General features: G+C 36.9%; 1 protein-coding gene across 1 annotated transcript in view; it reads right to left on the bottom strand.

Moving 5' to 3' along the window:
• The window catches only part of RAD18 (RAD18 E3 ubiquitin protein ligase), a 98,208-nt gene that overhangs the window by 14,265 nt on the left and 62,904 nt on the right, over positions 1 to 21,039 (bottom strand). The window contains exon 11 of the mRNA XM_021695067.1: positions 16,244 to 16,418. Within this exon, the coding sequence (XP_021550742.1) occupies positions 16,244 to 16,418 (175 nt within the window). The remainder of the gene's footprint in view (positions 1 to 16,243; positions 16,419 to 21,039) is intronic.

Genomic DNA, 21,039 nt, shown 5'->3' with positions numbered 1-21,039 from the left:
TAACACATGCAGTTCATGGGGATATTTTAAAGATTAATCAATATAACATACAGAATGGTTAGCATAGAGCTTAGCACATAGTAAGTGTTCAATAAATAATGCTTCCATTTTCATATAACCAATCTGGGTCTGAATTACATGAATAACTGCCTCAGCACTATGCTTCCATTTGCGCTAGGAACCCTGATCACTATGTGCTCTATTTTAATCTCTGATTTCCACTGTTTCTATGACACCAGAGTGCAAATTCATCAGAACTTGTTATTTATTCAGCATGGCAGGTACACAAGGTACCGCGGGGCAGAAAAAATGCAGCATCTGCTATAAAAAATCCTGTGGATTAAAGATTACTTATAAGTGGGAGTTTTCTATTATCTAATAGTTATTCCACCACCCTCCCCCACAAGCCCAACTCTTCTCATAATTATGGCATTAACCTGAGAGTGCTTGAGTATATCAAACCCAAAAACAAAAACAAAAACTCCTTAAGTATAGACCACTGGAGGACTGATGGAGAGCACACAGTGCCACCAGACAATGGTATTTAACTAAATGCTGCCGGCTCCCATGAATCCTTCCTCAAACCCTTCTTTTTAGTAATTTGTTCTTATTCTACGGGGTAAGTAGCAGCTTATATGCCTAATATGTCAGCAGCAGGCTAACAGTAAAATGTTAGAATAGTAAACATCCTATGTTCAAACAAGAAATCATTCAATGTTGACCATGACAAAAAAAAACATTTTTTGAGCAACTACTTCTACAAACCACTGTAATAATTCACCAAATGTGCATTAGCTTTAATTCATATAAGCAGCCTAGGTTTTATCTCCACAGATGGACAAAGGATCAGAGACATTAAAGTAATCAAAAAAAAAAAACAAAACAGGGATATGAATGCAAAGCTCATCTTCTTTTTACCACACTGTGCTGCTTCAAATAGTTGCAGAATGAAAAATGCTATTAATCTACAAGAGTTAAAAAATACTACTTCCTCCTATACACTCATCAATAAGGTTTATCAGACAACCATCAACAAGGCTCATGGATAAAGCAGAGCTAAGAGTTTCACTGCTCTCCATTACATCTAGAAAAATATAAAATGAAGCCAGCTTCAGATACAAGAATAAGAATTTTTTATCAAGTAAAACATGGTAAATCCTTAAGAAGAGATGAAGCAAACCTTACCTAAAACTAAGGTTATGTTCAATTTACAAAGCATTCACAATATATAATCATCTCATTTGTTTTTTAGAATCACCCAGGGAGGTTAACCCGGCAAGAAACTATCCTTCCATTTTATCAACAGGCCAAGTGAAGCCCAGGGAAATTAATCCAACAATCGGCCACATGCCGGGGACCATTCTAGAGTCAGAAAACCATGACTGAGATGAACTTCCACAAACAAAAACGCCTGCCTGCTAGGTACGGGGATCTCACAGACACACATACATTTCAAGGACTTGATGTCATAATATCTTAGGTGAGGATACGTTCCCCCCCAAAACAATGTTGCATTCATCCGAAGGACAGTAAGCTCATTTATCACCTAGTTTAAGCTCTTCTGAAAACACAAAAGATGTGACAGAACTATTCTATGTCCCCACATTTCTCTAAAAATTTCAACAAATAAAAATCACCACCTGAAACACGGTGAACCATTTAGCTTTCAGAGGTATTTTGAAATTTATAAATGTTCCCAGAAAAAAATGCTACAATAAAGTACAAGCAGTAATGTATATTAGTAGAAAAAGATTTTGTGGCAACATTAAATTCAATAAATGTCACATTCTTAAAAGTTAAAAAACCAAATGTAGTGTCAACCTTCCAAAAGCAACCATGAATTTTTAAAAATACAAGGTATCACTGAATTATAGTAACATAACTTACTGTTTACCTCGATGTTTTCTTTAGATACTGTTTTCTCTTGACCAGAAACATAAACTTATTTAGCAATTTTCCCAATAATCCCAATGTCCCCTAAATTATAAAATCTTATTAATATCTTTGTCTTACATTACTGCCTGCATCATCAAACTTCATTAACCTATTTATAACAACATTGAAGATAACAATGATTTCCAAAACTTTATTTTAAGATTTTATTTATTTATTTGACAGAGAGAGAGAGAGCACAAGCAGGGGGAGTGGCAGGCAGAGGGAGAAAGAGAAGCAGACTCCCCGCTGAGCAGGGAGCCCAACGCAGGACTCGATCCCAGGACCCTGGGATCATGACCAGAGCCAAAGGCAGACGCTTAACTGACTGAGCCACCCAGGTGTCCCCAAAACTTTATTTTAAAGAGTACAGCCTCTTTTCTGTTTAAAGTAGATTAAGATATTTACAGAGTTCAAAATCAAAATGACATAAAAAGATGTACACTGAGAAGTCTCACACTCTCCTTACTCCCCTGCCAACCCATTCCTCCCTTGTCTCCAAAATGTAATCACTTATTAGTCTGTTTATTCTTCTGGTGTTTCTTTATGAAAAACCAAACAAGGGGCACCTGGGTGGCTCAGTTGGTTAAGCAACTGCTTTCAGCTCAGGTCATGATCCTGGAGTCCCGGGATCGAGTCCCACATCAGGCTCCCTGCTCAGCAGAGTCTGCTTCTCCCTCTGACCCTCCTCCCTCTCATGCTCTCTGTCTCTCATTCTCTCTCACACAAATAAATAAAATCTTTAAAAAAAAAAAGAGAGAGAAATAAAAGGACATTAGGTTAATTCCAAATGTTGGAATCCTCTTGGCTGTCTGGAAAAATTCAATTTCAAAATACAATTAAACATGTATGCTTATGTTTTACTTACAAACTTAAGAAACAAAAGAAGACATCAACTCTGAGAGTCTAATGTAGGGGAAAATTTTTTTAATTAGCAAAATTTTCACTGCTACAACTAGATACTGAATCAAACTCTCAAGTTAAATGGCAGGGGGGCAAAATCATGATGCTTCATTTTGTTTTTATTCTTTACATTGTCAGCAGTATAATGACTGATACAAATAAAATACCGAAAGATAACAAGGTCATGGTAACAGGTTATGAAATTTAGCTCCATAAAGAGAAATAAACTAAAAGACAAGCAACAATGCAAACATGAAAATTTCCTCTACAACTTAAGAAGCTTTCATCTCATTATAAATTTCTTTGATAACAGGGACCAAGGGGCTGGATATGAAGCTCATACTGAGACTAGCATGTCTTCTGCAGAGCCAGGCCAACTTCTACATCATCTATCCACCCGTCCACCCTGAGAAGGCACATTCAACTGTGCAAATGTGGGAAGCCTGGCCAATACCAATCACGAAAATCCAATATTAAGTCAAAGTTCAGGCCATAAAACTCCAGTCTCATGATAGGAGGAGGAGAAGAATTTGAAAACTACCTTATATTGCTGGATTCTAGGCAGTGGACACTGAACCTCCTGTGACTCAGTTCCCAATAAAGTGAAGTGCTTCACTAAATGATCTACTGCATAAGAATTATCCCTCCAAAACTGTACTTACACCAAATTTTAATGTTCTGATACATACTCTTAATTTTGTATTTGTATTATTACCCATACTCCAATAACACATTCTAAATGGCTCTAATAAAATGTGCTTACTAGGACAAGAGAAGCCTACTACAGCACACATTAATGCAATATTAAAGGCTTCTATAATTGACTTCTGTAGAATTGCCTTTACAAAAAGGCTTCTGCACTTGAGGCCTGTTATGCTTTAACACTCAAATCTCTTTGAGATACAAGGACAATGTGCACCTCTCATGTGGTAAAATCAAAGGAGGAAGCGAAATCAGCAATTTTAAATTTTGTGACTGTTTGTGTGGGAATAAAGAGAACAGAGAACATGTGCAAATTAACACTACATGTCCTAACAAGGCAACCGTACAATCTATCATCTAAACCCAGACACTCTGGAGAGTAATATAGTGTGCTATTAATAATGACGCCAGGACAAGAAATGGAAACCAGCCCATCGCAGGGAAATCAGAACATATGATTATTCTATATCTAACTGATATTTTGAACAATTCCATTAAAATGCTACTAGCAAAGGAAGCAATGGTGCCTAAGACAAAAGTCCTGCTGCAACTAGTGTTGTCATCGGGGAAAAACCTGGGCTGAGAATTACTGGCTTCCACTTTATCCACTGACTTTGGGTAAGTCCCCTAACCTGTCCAGGCCTCCATTTCCTTACCTGTGGTATGAAGTTACTATATTTAGTGACTTCTTGTGTTACCTTCACAAGGTAACACAATGTTTGTATTCTACCCTAATGTGTCTTTTCCCCAGGTTCTGAAGGTCTCCAAGGAGACCTCATATATCTGTTCCTCTGATTTAAAAGCAAAGGTAGTATGAAATGAGAAGGCGGGGGGGAAAAGCTCTGATTTTAACTTCCGAGACTGTAACAAATTATAAACTAGATCAACAGACTAAAAATACAAAATTCCAATAGCATGATATATAAATTATATACTTCTGTTCCATCCAAATTCATTCACCAGAACAGGGCTCTGATTTTCAATTTTTTGTTTTTTGTTTTTTTAACTACAGAAAACTCTTACTTGGCTGTCCACAGTCGGGGGTCTGGGAGAGTTAATCCAAAATAGTGATTGCATGCCTGCTAACATTTAGAAGAAAGTGGTAGTTCCTTCAAGGTCTCATACTTGCTCTTCTCAAAGCACTCTGAAAAATACACTATCAGATACTTTTTTTTTTTTAATGAAAAACTGAATTCTGAACCAGTCAAAAATGTATCTCAGTTTTACATATCAAGCTAAATATATTCAGAAGCATATGGAACAAAAATTCATATGTAGTTTATGAAATGTCTGAAAACTAAAAAAGGGAAACAACACTTTAAAAATGTCAGCTTTATGCAAGTATTACCTTGTCATGCCAACCAAAACTCTCAATGTTACAGTCATAGTACCAAAACCTTGGGTGATGATCAGACACTGCTCCAAGCTATGACAATGAAGGTATCACTGGGTAAGTATGGAACCTGGGAGGAATTGCCAGTTTCTATAAGCATTTTAGATACACAAGTAATAATAATTTAAAAACTCCTGATATAGGAAATTAAAGGGCTCAAAGTAATTTTACAGAGGATCTCTGTATCATGGCAGTTCATGAATTTGGTAAAAACAAATGAAAATATCTGCCACCTGGATTGACTCAGAAGGCCGAAAAATCAAGAACTTATTATAAAACAACAACAAAGTTACTCTAAAGAAGCTCCTCAGATTACCCAACAAAAATGCATAATAAAAAACTTGCAAAAGGGGCTAACATGAACTGCCTGAGAGTAAAAGAAAACCTTATTATTGAACAGCAAATATCCTTTGGCAATGAGTACTGGAGAAAAGATAAAACTATTTGTCCTTTCACGTTGTTCTTGGAGGATCACTACTGAACTCACTTTTACAAGTATATGTTCACTAATAAAACTATGGTAACTGAAGAGGATGAGGCATATTGTAAACTGTGCATGTCTTTTCTTATGAGGAAACGCAAAGGCTGGGCTACATCCTTGGAGGGGAAATCATTCTACTGAATAAAAGTATTAGTACAAGAAAGCAAAACTGACTTAAAAAAAATGGAGAGGAAAGTAGAATTCTTCCCTCAGGCCACATTTATGGATTAAATTTTAACATAGCACAAAATAATACCTTTATATAATGCATTAAAACAGGATTTTATTAATTTATATGACTAAATGTAACAAATAATGTTAAATGAAAGGAAAAAAGGAATAGTTCAATAATCTTACTACAACCCAGAAAGTGTCCAATTTGATGTCTTAATTACTTTTTTAAAATAAACTTTTTATTTTAGAATAGTTTTATATTTACAGAAAAGTTGTAAAGATAGTACAAAACGTTCCCACATTTCAATTTCTTCTACTGTTAACAGCTTACACTAGTCTGATTCATTAGTTATAACCAAGGAAGCAATATTAATACATTATTATTAACTGAAGTCCCACATTCGAATTGTATCTCTTTCATCTCTAACCAATGTCTTTTTTGTTGTTGTTCCAGGACCCTATCCAGGACACCACATTCCATTTAGTCATCAGGTCTCCTTAGGCTCCTCTAGACTGACAGTTTCTCAGATTTTCCTTGTGTTTGATGACCCTGACAGTTTGAGGAGTGCTGGTCAGGTATTTTGTAGACCTTCAGCTGCAGTTTGTCTGATGTTTTTCTCACAGTTTGACTGAGGTTATTGAGTTTGGGGGAGGAAGACCACAGAGATAAAGTGTCATTCCCACCACATCATATCAAGAGTACATGCCATCAACATAACATCACTGTGGATGATGACCTTGATCTCCTGGCTGAGGTAGTGGCAGTCAGGTTTTTGTTTTCTCTTCTTTTCCCTTCCTTTCTCTTCTCTTTCATCCCTCCTTACCCCCTCCCCACACCTTCCTCCTTCCCTCCTCTCCCTCTATTTTTCTCTTTCTCTCTCTCTCTTTTCTAACACTTTCTCCAGCATTGTCTTGCTTCCTGCCCCAGCCCTGGAATCAGCTATTTCTCCAAGAAGCAGTAGTTCCTTCTTTTGGGGAATGTTATGAGAAACCAAGATCAGGGCACTAGGTGTGCTGATTCCAACTGCAGTGAGCTTGCTTCTTGGCCCTGGCAGCTGACAGGGCAAGGAAATACATGTTTGTATATTAGCTCACTTCCTTACACAGATCTATAAATAGCTCTATATGTATCCCTCTGAGTTTATAGTAAACTAGCCATGAGTTCAACCTGTACCACACTGGAAGCTTTAGCCTTGCTTGTCTCCAACGATGTGGCTCCCATTTGCCACCCATTTTAAGAGAAGGACACATAGCTAACATGACAGAAAAAAAAAATTATGCTCAACTACAGATAAAAGTCTTCTGAAATAAGTCAGGGAGAAACTTCAACATATATATGTTAGGGAAGTATTTAAGATCCATACATCAATGCAAATCAAATAGTATAGGTAAGTACACTTCAAAATACCACTTTGTACGTCTTAAACATAAATAAGCACCTGTGTGTAAAAAACATTTAAAAATGATTAGCATTAGATGTGCCGAGTAGAAGGTTAGATTTTTTTTTAATGTCCAAGGAGGGTTCAAAGTCACACAATATTGTCACTTATTAGTAAGGTACTCCAAAAGACCTTCCTAAAAAAGACCAGCAGGCCTATTGTCCTAGAGACAGGAGAGTAACTTCAGAAGTGGGAGAGGATGTCCATATACACAAGGCCCAGTAACAGTACAGTTATCTCTATTAAGGAGAAACAAAGCGGATAATAAGGAAATATGCCTGACAATCAAAGAAATCCCAGTTCTGTGCTTATGGTTTTCTGCCTACGGCCAAGAGATTTTTATTCAGTATGTTGGTAAACTTTAGTATGATGATAGATTATTTCATACTTCGGTTTATTATCACACAAGATGAAAAAGTAAATTGTTTCTCATCAACAAGCACATTTTCTCCCATCAGTTTGCGGACTCACTTGTCTCAGAGCTTTCTAGATAATGTCCCTTTCTCCCCCTAACATTTCCTTGTCTATTACTTCTTTAATAGCCCCCAGACATCCTTATCTCTTCCACTCCTGGCAGCAGTGGGCAAGTGTGCTTGGCAAACAGACGTGCAGAGGCATAGTTAGCTCTGGAATGCCTACAGACATTCCTACACTCTTTTGGACTAGAGATCTAGGCAAAAACCTAGAGCAGCCCCATCTGTATTGATAAAGCATACATAAAACCGAACCATTTTCCTATCTTCAGTTGGAATCACTGCTTTGGCAGATCCCATTGGTACCCTGCCCTGATCCCTTTACCTTTCCTTATCCCTTCAGTGTACCAGGCTTGACTTGCAACTGTCAGGGCCTTTGTTGGATTGTCCTCTCCCTGTTGGAGGCTGCTCTGTCACCAGCATGGGAGGATGCAGGCAGCAGAGAGCAGCCCCCAGTCAAGTAACTGACTCCCTTACCCCTTGCCTGGGTTAACCCAGGTGAGTGTTTTAAACCAGCTCCTAGTTCCAAGGAGTTTTAATAAAACTCCAGCTGCTCATGGTGGTATCTGGTTTGATAACATGCCCCCTTCAATACTGTCTTCCCTTTCCTGTCTCATGTGCCCACTCCCTATAGTGGTTCCTTCACCTTCCAAATTAACTGCTTCCCTCAAATTCTTGTCTCAGGGTCTTCTCAGGAAATCTAACCATTTCAATATCTGTGTATTTCTACTCTTTAAAGAATGTTAAGAGCAAGCAAGCTTGGTCACAGCAGCATTATCAGTCAGGAGAACTTGGATTCTGAGGTAAACTATACCTGGATTCAAATCCTGATATTGCCACATAAAATACGTACCACCCGAAGCAACTTATTTAACTCCTTTAACCTTTAGTTTCCACATCTTTACAATGGGTTTGCCTGTAGGCTAAATGATATAATACATGCAACACTCTTAGTACTCAAATAACATTTGTCAAAATCACACACCTTACTGCCCATATTAATAAGGCTTCACCAATATACTTTACTATTCCAGGAGACTCTTGCCTAGGAACATAAAAAAGTTGTGAAAAACTTTATTGTTGAGTCCAAAAACTTAAAAGACCCCATCAGCTTTTCAATAGAAAGCATGATAACCCCAGGATTCTTTGCACCCCTTACCTCTTGAAATCCTCATATTGTTGTATTCATCAATTCTCAACGTAGGTTTACCCAATCCTAACCAAGACCCACATGGAAAGACCTGTCTGAAACCAAACTTCGAAATCTCAACACACATCTCAAGTTCGACCTTCTGGCTAGAAGAGACCACTCTGATCGATGATAGAGGTACTGTTTCCCGTTTCCTTCAGTAAGTCATAAACTCGACTTGGTCTTATCAACAGGCTGATGATGCCAGTATTCAACATTCCTTAGATGAATGTCACAATAGCACCTTTTCTCTTAAGATTGTGCCATCATTCTTCAATTTATTCAGAACTTAGGAAAGGCTGAATTTTACTCCTTAAATTTTCCAACAAATAATAATCAAGATTTCTTCACATTTTCGTGTTTTTGTTATTGTTCTCTTGCTCTCAAGAATTCTGGACAGACAGCTCTTCCAAAAATGGCTGAGAAGTGAAGAAAAGCTGCACCAAAATATATCAAATACATGGCCAATGGTTAATTTAAGCCTTTCAGTCAAAGAGCCCGGTGTTCTGTGCCTATGTCTGTGTTGGACTTCCTACAAAATTGCTGCTAATTTAGCATCAGAGAAGAGGCAACTGTTTCTGCCAGAAATTGTGAAAAGTTAAAATGTATCATTCACACCTTATCTGACTCAGATTCTTTTATGACCAACACCTAGAATCTGCAAGAAGGTTCACGTAGGTTGCCAAGTGATGAAATTAGTTGGTCTTTGTTTATACTGAAATCCCAGTCGCCACTTCATTAGTCCAAGATCTCTAACATGCCAAACCAGAGATAACCTAGCTGGACTGGTCCCGAACTGACTGAGTTACATTAAGACCACACTCACCACCCTATGTAGAACACTGGCTACCACTTTTCTTGGTCAATAAATCATAAGTATAAATCTTTCCTTTAGAAAATTTCCTAGTATAAACAAACTTCTTTGATTATGGACAATGACTTCTCAGTACATTTTTTAATTTTAATAATTTCAAAGCTACAAAAAGTGACTCTGTATGTGTGCACATGTGTGCTCACACACATACTGTTATTTTTTTAACCACTAAAAGTACGTTGGAGCCATCATGCCCCTTTAAGCCCCTCAGTGTGCACTTCTTCAGAACAACCACATTCACTTATATGACCACGATGAAATGATCAAAATCAGGAAATTAAATACTGACATAGTTAATATTATCTAATCTATAGACCTTATTCAAATTTCTTAGTTAGGCCAAAACACAATGTCTCTTTATAAGTTCTTTTGCCTAGAGCTAAAGTGCACAAATACGTATTTTTAAAATAATCATCTGAAGATTCTTCTAAATAAAAGTATGACTACTGTTCATCTCTACATGAAGATAAAGCTTCCTCTAAAGGATCATAATCAAAAGCATCTTTTCTTATAATGTAGCATTCAATAAAAATGCATTTTTTTCTGCTTGCCAAAAACTCAGGGAACAAAAGCTCTCTTTTTTTCATTAAGAAGAACAATAAGTTAATTTACAGAAATCGGGACAAGTCTCTTGAACTCCCAGAAATCATCTAGCAAGAAGTTGTACAAAAATATAAAATTCTAATCAATTTGCTTATCATCTGTCTTCAGGTTGGCAACAGAGAATCAATACAGCATTCATAATTCAAATTCTAAAAAAAGTACTTAAGAGTTAAGAATCAAGTTAGCAACAAAACAGTTTCACTCTAATAATTATCTGGATTGGATAGACCTACTGGGTCTTAAAATAACATCTTAGTTGTCAGTCTGCCATATTATGTAAGTCTGAATATTGTTCTAATACAAAGAAAACTAGTATCTTTATTCAACAATCTAGTAAGATCTATACTCTGTATTAAAGCATGACTGCATGAGTTCAGAAATATTCACAATATATTTGTACTCACATTAGACCTAGAATAGTGTGACTTTTTCTCTTTAAAAAAAAAAGAGTAAAAAAAATCACAAAAAATTATAAAATACTATGATCCTTTTGTTTTAAAAATGTTCACCTATCTATCCATCTGTCCATACCTCTATCTTTAGAAGGATCTACACATGAAAATGTTAACATGAAATTATTTCTGGTTGATAAAATTCAGGAATTTTATTCTTTTTGTTTACCTAAATTTTCTATTCTTCACAACATACATGCATAACATCTAATTTAAAGGGGTTTTGAAAATTTGGGGCTTTACAATGAAAGCAACAAAACTATCCTAAAAAGAAAATGAGAAAATTTTTGTAAAAATGAAAGGGATAAAGATAGAAATGCTTTAATATATGAGGAATAACCATAACTCTAGAAGGTTGACTCATGATCTGAAATGAACGAGGGGTAAAAGAACACAGGTAACTTACCAACTATTACACTCATCAAAAATAACAGGATTATGGAATTTTAGGGTTGGAAAAATCTCAATAAGGGTACTAACCTTCTATCATACCTCAGTAAGTAAGTAAATAAATAAATAAAGATGACTTACCTCTAATATGCTAAGAGTCTACTAAAAGCATTTGGTTGTGATGGATACCCTTCTCCCTTTGAATTCTTTTCCTAATTATTATGGTGCTAATTACCTCAATCGACTGGGTATCTCTTTTGACTATTTAGGTTCTGTAATCACTAAATAACACTGGAATTAACCAGTGGATCACTATACTTCATGACAGTCTTCTGCCAGGTTACCACCAACCAGTATTATGACATTCTTTTTAAGTTTCCAACTACGTGATGAAATTGTATTTGAAGTGAGTCAGAGACCTTATTCATACTCAGATACTACTTTCAAAAACCTAAGACAGGGGTGCCTGGGTGGCTCAGTCTTTAAGCGTCTGCCTTCGGCTCAGGTCGTGATCCCCCAGGGTCCCGGGATCAAGCCCTGCATCAGACTCCCTGCTCTGTGGGGAGCCTGCTTCTCCTTCTCCCGCTCCCCCTGCTTGTGTTCCCTCTCTAGCTATCTCTCTCTCTGTCAAATAAATAAATAAAATCTTAAAACAAATACCTAAGACAACACTGATGGCAAGATGAACCATTTTTTTGTCACTTAGAAAAAACTGAGGTCAAGTCAACTATGATATAAGACTTCCTGGGGCACCTGGGTAGCTCAGTCGGTTAAGTGACTGACTCTTGGTTTCAGCTCAGGTCATGATCTCATGGGTCATGAGATAGAGGCCCACATCGGGCTCTGCGCTCAGCAGGGAGTCTGCTTTAAGAGTCTCTTCCTCTGCCCCTCCCCCCCACTCTCTCTCTCTCAATAAACAAATAAATCTTTTAAAAAAAGACTTCCTTTTCACTTAGAATTTTAAATTTACGTATCCAGAGAGTTCTACAATTGTATGTAGACATACGTTTTTATTTTATACCACTGTTGTACATATATAAAAAAAAGAACTGACATAAACTGGTTAAAGTATTCCCAAAACGTCTTCAGATTTGAAGCCCAACTCTTCATCATTTTCTGACTCACTATCTATGAAGTCTGCGTTTTCCCTCACAAAGTTACCAACAGCACCAGAGATACAGCATTTCTCAAAAATACTTGACTGTCTCCAGGAATTTCATCTAAGGCACTGACATCCACTCTGCAAATTCATTTCCTAAATTTGTCTCTTTCCTCAATCACATTGCATGTGACTAGAAGCAGCTTCTTTTCAAAGACATCAAGAAGGGTCTGACAAACTGATGTGGGACACACTAACAACAGTCTTTTGCAACATGTGAATCAGTCATCCTGTTATTACTTTGAAATTTCTTCTATTTATTCCAAGGGATTTAAACATTTCTCCTGCATTCAGTTGGTCATGTAACAGAAAATCCTTTGCACATAGTTCATTAACAAAATTATAACAAGTCTTCAGACTTGTGGGTATCTTTCTTTCCTATGTCCTGTAAATCACTTGATTGTTTTTCAAGAATGGAATTGCAGCATTCATCCAATGATGAATATTAACTTGCTAACATCAAACTTACACTCTGCTGCACTTTCTTCATACATTTTTCTTTTTTTCTCTCATTACTTTGTGGAAGGTATTTTAAATGACAAACCAATGTAATGCTAACAATGCATGTAACTCAAGTGAAATGACAGTCTGAAGAGCCATGATGCTCACAAACTGGTAAATACATCACGACCACAACTTGGTGGGTAGCAACTGTAAGACACCATTGATTATAATACACATCACAATTTCAGACATTAAAATGTAAAACAGAAAATGTTATGTCTTACAATCAATAAATCATTCACTAAGTGAAGGTCTAGTAGTAGCAGACTAGTGGTAAACCGTTGGCAGGAAATTTTTCTGAAAATGAGTGACAGACTCAATTCTTAAGGACTTTGATGGATAATTATAGGAATGACAAAGATACTCAAATAACTAAATACAAGAAAGGATTTGATTTAGATAACCTGCTATGGAATTCAGATACACTGTTACAGGAATTCACAGAAGAAGTAGAAAATACTTCCTGCTTAGTGGGAAGAATGAGAGAAAAAGAGATTAGAGGAAGGCTGAAAGGGGCCATCCAAGAACAAACCTAAGGGATGACTGGCAAAGCAATGTCTTAGAGGAGGTAGATGAATTTATCTTAAGAAATAATATGTCTCCTTTATAGCAGCAGTATTTTCAATAGCCAAGATACGGAAGCAGCCCAAGTGTCCGTCAATTGATGAATGGATAAAGAAGGTGTGTGTGTGTGTGATGGAATATTATTCAGCCATAAAGAAGAATGAAATCTTGCTATTTGCAACAATATGCAGTATAATGCTAAGTGAAATAACTCAGTTAGAAAAAGACAAATACCATATGATTTCACTCCTATATGGAACTGAAGAAACAAAACAAATGAACAAAGGAAAAAAAGAGACAAACTGAGAAACAGACTCATAACTATAGAGAACAAACCGATGGTTACAAGAAGGGAGGTAGGCAGGGGGAGGAATGAAACAGATGAAGAGGATTAACAGTACACTTAGCATGACGAGCACTAAGCAATGTATAGAATTGTATACTATACTGTACACCTGAAACTAATATAACACCGTATGTTAACTACACTGGAATTAAAAATGTAATAAAAAAATCTTTTTTTGAAGAAATGTCTCTTTCTCATTGACAAGAAAAATTTTTTAGAAACGTCTTAAGAAATACGTCTTTCTGTTATGTTAAACAGGAAAGAAGAGATCAGAAATTACAAAAAAACCTTAGAAGGGAAAAGAAGAGCTGGAGGCAGGTCAGACTAGCTGGCCTTGGTGAACTGCAGACACGGCGTCCATCGACAGTGAGGAAACACACAGGCAACTGGTGTGGAAGAGGTGCCATGGGAAATGCAACAGAGAGTTACTAAGAAGACTATGCCTCACCAGTCAGCGCCCAGCTTAGGCCGGATTAAATGAATTTTGAATGGAACTAATTAGCCCAGGCTCAGAGCTTTCTCAAACAAAGTTCAGAACAGAAATAGGGAGGGAAGAAAAAAAAAAAAGAAAAAAAGATAACCTGTGGGATTTACTCTATGATACGGCTGAAGATTCAGAATGAAGGAGATGCAACATCCAGCCAGAGTCCCAATTTTTGCAGCATTACTGAAGGAAATGTAACTGATTTCATCTTTATAAAAGTAGAATAAACACAGTTATCAAGATTCTCAAATCTATTACCTCAATTCATCTTTCCAACAGATCTGAAATATGATATTTTTCTATGTTTATATGCCAAGATGTCAAACAAAACTCACCCTACTAACCAGCCTCTCACCACCAAATACATAAATACACATCTGCTGCCATGTATTTCCTCCTACAACTTCTCCCATTCTCCCACTTCAAGTTCAAACTCACCCTGGCATTCCCAGACATGCAGGCATTCTGGGACTATGGTTAAAAATGAACTCTTACTCCCCTGAACTCTGATTTTCCTCCATTTTTACCTTGCATTCCTCCATGACTTGTATTTAAAAATAAATACTGCCTACTGGACTTGCAGGAACAGGCTGATGTAGAGAAACCGGGCAGCAGTATCATGCCCTCAGACAAAACGGGACAACATGCAGGTCACTTACCCAACTTGAGATATGTTACTGACCTTGAAAACATTAGGGATGAGATGAGATTTTCCCCTCCTAATACCCGACCCTGAATAATTTGTAACAGTTTCCCAAGAATCCTAGGAAAGCAGAGGGTCTTGGGGTATACTCCTCTTAAAAAAAATTTCTTAATTTGATGTTTCAGTTTAGACATAGTCTATTATTCTAGAGCACTTTTAATTTTTTAAATGAAGAAATATCAAAGACTAAATAATTTTTAAAACACATTCACATGCTGATGGTAGCATTTAAAATTGGTATAATTCACTCAGAAGGCAGCAACACCTACCATTATCAAAATAGTGTTAAAAATAATTTATTAGAGGGGCGCCTGGGTGGCTCAGTCATTAAGCGTCTGCCTTCGGCTCAGGTCATGATCCCAGGGTCCTGGGATCGAGTCCCACATCGGGCTCCCTGCTCAGCGGGAGGCCTGCTTCTCCCTCTCCCACTCCCCCTGCTAGTGTTCCCTCTCTCGCTGTGTCTCTCTCTGTCAAATAAATAAATAAAATCTTTAAAAAATAAAAAATAAAAAAATAATAATGATTTATTAGAAACAGAAGACTACATAGAGAGAGCTTTACCACAGTTTTAGGTGTGTAAATAGAACACTGGGAAAAATGTAGATATCTAACAGAAACTGAAGAATCTGGTCATTTATGGTACAGAACTAGAAGAGAATGCTGCACCCACTAAAAAACAGCTATAAAGATGAGGTAGAAACATGGGTACAAATGGTTTATGATATAAAATGAAATGCCAGAACACAAATTTATATACATATACATATATATACATATATTGTATACATATATACAACGATTTAACTCTATGTCATCTTTTAAAAATACGTCAACTTTCAAAAATCTTTTTTTTTTTTTTTTAGATTTTATTTATTTGTCATAGAGAGAGAGGGAGACAGGGCACAAGCAGGGAGAGCGGCAGGCAGAGGGAGAAGCAGGCTCCCCGCTGATCAAGTTGCCCAATGCGGGATTCGATCGCAGGACCCTGGGATCATGACCTGAGCTGAAGGCACACACTTAACCAACTGAGTCACCCAGACATCCCTTAAAAATATCTTAAAAAATCATTTGGAAAAACCACTCACTTCCAAATCTCTCATTTTTAAAGCCCATCTGTTCTTACTTGTTCAATTAAATTATTCTTTTTTGTTTTACTCTCCTATGCATTGTCTTTCTGGTCATTTCTATTTTCTAGTACAGCTGTCTTTATCTTCTTCACGCACTGTCTTGACAAAAACATCACTGCCTATCATGCTCTCTTTTCCAACTCCAGGAAAAATATCCAGGGCCACTGTAATACTCTCCCACATGCTTCCCTGCTTGCTATCCGTGTGCAAGTTACAAAGCAGAAGAGGAGACTGAAGTGGAAGAACAATGAACTGCCTCAGGCCTCAAAGTTATTTTCTAATTATTTTTGCCTATCTTAGCATGCGCAGGACATAGAAATTTAAAATAATCAGGTAATACAGGTTTCTTACCTATTGAATGAGTCTGAATCTGATGAAGAGCGAGCTTCTTCTTGAATATCAGCACAACTGGAAGAATCATCTGGTCTATCAGACTCCATTCTCCCTGGGGATTCCAGTTTTGACTGAGAGAAGTGGTTTGTTATGGGGGAAGTATCTGAGAATTTCATTTTTTTATCTTCCTGTTCTAAAAAGGAAAAAAGAAAGAAAAAAACATTCAAGCGTATCATAAAATCTATGACCTATGTTTATTATTTCTACAACATTTAATATTGTTATTTATACTTAGTAAAATGGAAGCTTATGTAACATTGATTCCAAAACTCTAGCAACAGTCAGAGAATAAGGATCAACACTACCATGTGCCATCTAATTATGCTGTCCACCCCATGTATTTCCATTTTAATTAATTTAAAAACAAAATTTCCTGGGCACCTGAGTGGCTCAGTTGGTTAAGCGTCTGCCTTCGGTTCAGGTCATGATCTCAGGGTCCTGGGATCAAGCCTGTGTCATCAGGCTCCGTGTTCAGCAGGGAGTCTGCTTCTCCCTCTCCCTCCGCCTACCGTTCCCCCTGCTTGTGCTCTTGCTCACTCACTCTCTCAAATAAACAAATCTTAAAAAAAATAATAATAATAAAAAATAAAAACAAAATTTCCTTTTAAAACCAGGAGTAGTGAACTGTATAATTCTTTTTTTTTTTATTCTTATGTTAATCCCCATACATTACATCATTAGTTTTAGATGTAGTGTTCCACGATCCATTGTTTGTGCATAACACCCAGTGCTCCATGCAGAACGTGCCCTCTTTAATACCCATCACCAGGTTAACCCATCCCCCCACCCCCCTCCCCTCTAGAACCCTGTTTGTTTTTCAGAGTCCATCGTCTCTCATGGTTCCTCTCCCCCTCTGATTTCCCCCGCTTCATTCTTCCCCTCCCGCTACCTTCTTCTTTTTTTTTTTTCTTAACATATATTGCATTATTTGTTTCAGAGGTACAGATCTGAAATTCAACAGTCTTGCACAATTCACAGCGCTTACCAGAGCACATACCCTCCCCAGTGTCTATCACCCAGTCACGAACTGTATAATTCTAATGAGGCTTCTATTTACAGTATTACTAAAGAATTCCTGCATATTTCACAGATCAGAGAAAACTGACAAACATATGAAGCACAACAAAAAAGGATTAAAAATTCAATTAATAAGAGAACCATGGGCTTGGGGCACCTGGGTGACTGTCGGTTGAGCGTCTGACTCTTGGTTTCAGCTCGGGTCATGATCTCATGGGTCCTGGGATCAAGCCCCGTGTTGGGCTCGTGCCCCTCCTCCCACTCTCGTGCTTGCTCTCTTTCTCTTTCTCTCTCAAATAAATAAATAAATTTAAAAAAAAAGAAAGAACTATATTTGTCACTGACTACTATGTGGTAGTGAATCCATCTGGATATTTCTCTTAGTCCACTAAATAGAATCTAATATTCAATATGAAAAAGGAAAACTAATCAGACATAACTAGTATTTCTGTTTGATCTAATACATGTCATATTTCTATGTATTCCTTGTCGTATTCTGAATTTCTGAGGTTTCCTGCTGCAGATAAAAATAAAGGAAGCTGGAGGCATGCAGACAGTGTTTGCAAGAATGTGACATACAGGTATGACCAAAGATCTGCAAATACAAGTGCAGAAAATAATATCCATGAAGGATTCCTCAGTGCCCAAGACTCTCCCTCACGACCTGTTTCAGGACTCTGCTAGGATTTCAGCTGCACTGTCTTTAAGAGTCAGCAACTGGGTAAGTACTGAGCATGCACGCCACATGTGCTAAGAGTATAGAGCCCCCTTTCATGAGTTCCCTCACAGAGAAGCAGAGCTTTCACACATCACTCAGCCAGTGTGCGTGTACAGGCAAGTGACCTTCAACAAAAGACACTAAAAAAGCTGTCAAGGCTTTGTCATAAAGAGAAATTTTATGGAAAAAGAATAAGATTCTTCAAAAAGAAACCTTTCCAAGTCTATACAGTCAAGACTTTTCCAGAAATAAGAAGTTTTTGTTATACTGAAGAAGAGCATCACAAAAGTGTAATTTCTGTAAATAAGCTCTTGATGTTGTCGGGCTTTCAACAAGCCAAATCATTACCAGAACAAAACTGTACCCTTTAATGTTTATCTGGGAAAAGGAAAGAAGAAGCTAACCACAAAAACCATCCAGGAGCTCGAAGATCTCTTGTAAACAGACACCCCAGATCACATTAAGAAGAATCAATCACCCAGTAAACGCATGAACCTAGACAATTCAACACTCAGCTGGACTGGAGAATGCAATCAAGCTGACAAACCAGGGAGCAGGAATTCAACTTAAAACTATCTTTTATTTTTGCACCTGACTTACATTTTTTTCTTACTTCTTCCCCTCTTATATAAGCCTCTCCAAGATAAATTCCCTCTTGGGGATTAGTATCATTCAACAATTTGTGGGTATTAAAAGTCAGTTATCTTTCATATCTGTCCACAGATGTCAGAAAAGGACATCAAACAGAGCCTGCAACTCTGAGGCTGTGACATCAAGCCTCCCTGAAGACATGTGACAAAAACAGATGAAGGATTTACTTGAGAGAACATGTATCTTACTCACTTATATTGGCACTTCAATGAGCAAGTTTACTCCAAAGAACAAAAATTACACTGGTTGTATGATGCTATACAGACTTCAACTTCCCAATCAGTTGTGCTAGTCTGTCTGTTGTCCTTGCTCTCACACACTCCACCTCTCTCAGACATGTGCATTCATGCACAACAACCCACCAGCAGCAGTCATCTCTGAACCCCACGGAGAGCAGTATTTATGGGCATATACACATATAATGCACAGCCCTGAGTATAAGCAATTAATCATTTTCAAGAGACATTCAACCAATAAGCAAAAATGTTCTCCCAATCTGAGATATTAAGCCAGATTTTTTTTTCAGGAACTAAACTACTTTCTAAGAAAATCCTTTAACAACTTCACGAACACATTCAAGTTGTTCACAAAGAGCATGAGTTACATATTCAGGCAGCAACCTACTAAATGATACCAGGAGAATTTAGGGAGGAAAAAAAAAAAAAAAGAATGTACCAGCATGTAAAACAATAAGACTCAGGAATAAATCTAACCAAGGAGGTGAAAAACTAAAGTGCTGAAAACTACAAAACATTGTTGAAAGAAATTAAAGAAGCCATAAATACATCCTGCGTTCATAAACTGGAATACAATACTCTTAAGATATCAAAAGTACCCAAAGCAATCTACAGCTTTAATTCAGTCCCAAAGGTACTTTGTGCAGAAATAGAAAAATTCATCCTAAAATTCACATGGAATCTCAAGGGACCCAAATAGTCAAAACAACCTTGAAAAGTAAGAATAAAGTTGGAAGACTCATGCCTCCTGACTTTGAAATGTATTAACAAAGCTACAGTAATTAAAACAGTATAGTACTGACATGAGAAGAGACATAGAGACCAGAGAGTAGAACAGAGAGTACAGAAATAAACCCTCACATACGTAGTCAATTGATTTTCAACAATATCAAGAGCATTCCATGCAGAAAGAATAGTCTTTTTAACAACTGGTGCTTTACACATAAAAGAATGAAGTCGGACCCTTATCTTATACCATACACAAAAATTAACTCAAAAAGGATCAGGGACCTAAATGTTAAAAACTAAAACAAAAAATTCTTAGCAGAAAACAAAGAGGAAAATCTTCATGAACAATTTGGCAACAATTTCATGGATATAACACCAAAAGCACAGGCAACAAAAGAAAAAATGGATATAATGGACTGCATCAAAATTAAGCACCTTTGTGCATCAAAAGAAACTATGAAGAAAGCAAAGAGGCAACGAAGAAAATATTTACAAATATTTGCAAATCATATACACGGAAAAGAATTAATATCCAGAATATATAAAGAATTCCTTAAAAAAACAACAAGAAAACCAACTGAAAAATGAGCAAAGAGCATGAACAGACATTTCTCCAAAGAAAAGCACATAGCCAATAAGTATATGAAAAGATACTCAATATTATTAGTCATTAGGAAAATGTAAATCAAAACCATGAGATATTCACTTCACACCTACCTTGATGGCTATGGTTTAAAAAAAAAAAAGGAACAGGTGTTGGCAAGGATATAGAGACACTGGAATTGTTAAGCACTGCTGGCAGGAATATAAAATGGTACAGCCACTTTGGAAAGAGTTTTGTGGTTTTTCATAAGGTAAATGTAGATTACCATAAGAATCAGAAACTCCACCCTTAGGTATATACCCAAGAGAATGGAAAGCAAAGACTTGAACAGATATTTGAACACCAATCTTCACAGAGCATTATTCACAATAGCCAAAAGGTGAAAATAACCCATTACAGATGAACAGATAAACAAAATGTGGCATGTACACACAATGGAATATTATTTTGTCATAAAAAGCAATGAAATTTTGATATATGCTACAAAAGGACCTTGAAAATATTACGCTTAGTGAAAGAAGTTGACACAGAAGGACAAACATTAATGATTCCACTTATATGAGGTACCTAGTATAAGCAAATTCTCACAGAAAGTAGAACAGAGATTACCAGGGTCTGACTGGGAAAGGGCAAGAGAGTTATTATTTTTAATGGGTACAGAGTTTATGTTGGATGATGAAAAAGTTTTGGATCTAGATGGTGGTGATTGTTATAAAACATTCTGAATGTATTTAACGCCGCTGAATTATACATTTATGAATGGTTAAAATGATAAATATTATGTATAGTTTATCACAAT

Source organism: Neomonachus schauinslandi, chromosome 1 (genome assembly GCF_002201575.2).
Source record: "Neomonachus schauinslandi chromosome 1, ASM220157v2, whole genome shotgun sequence".
NCBI lineage: Eukaryota > Metazoa > Chordata > Mammalia > Carnivora > Phocidae > Neomonachus > Neomonachus schauinslandi.
The sequence above is the reverse complement of the archived record's forward strand: the minus strand, read 5'-3'. Positions and strand labels throughout refer to the sequence as shown.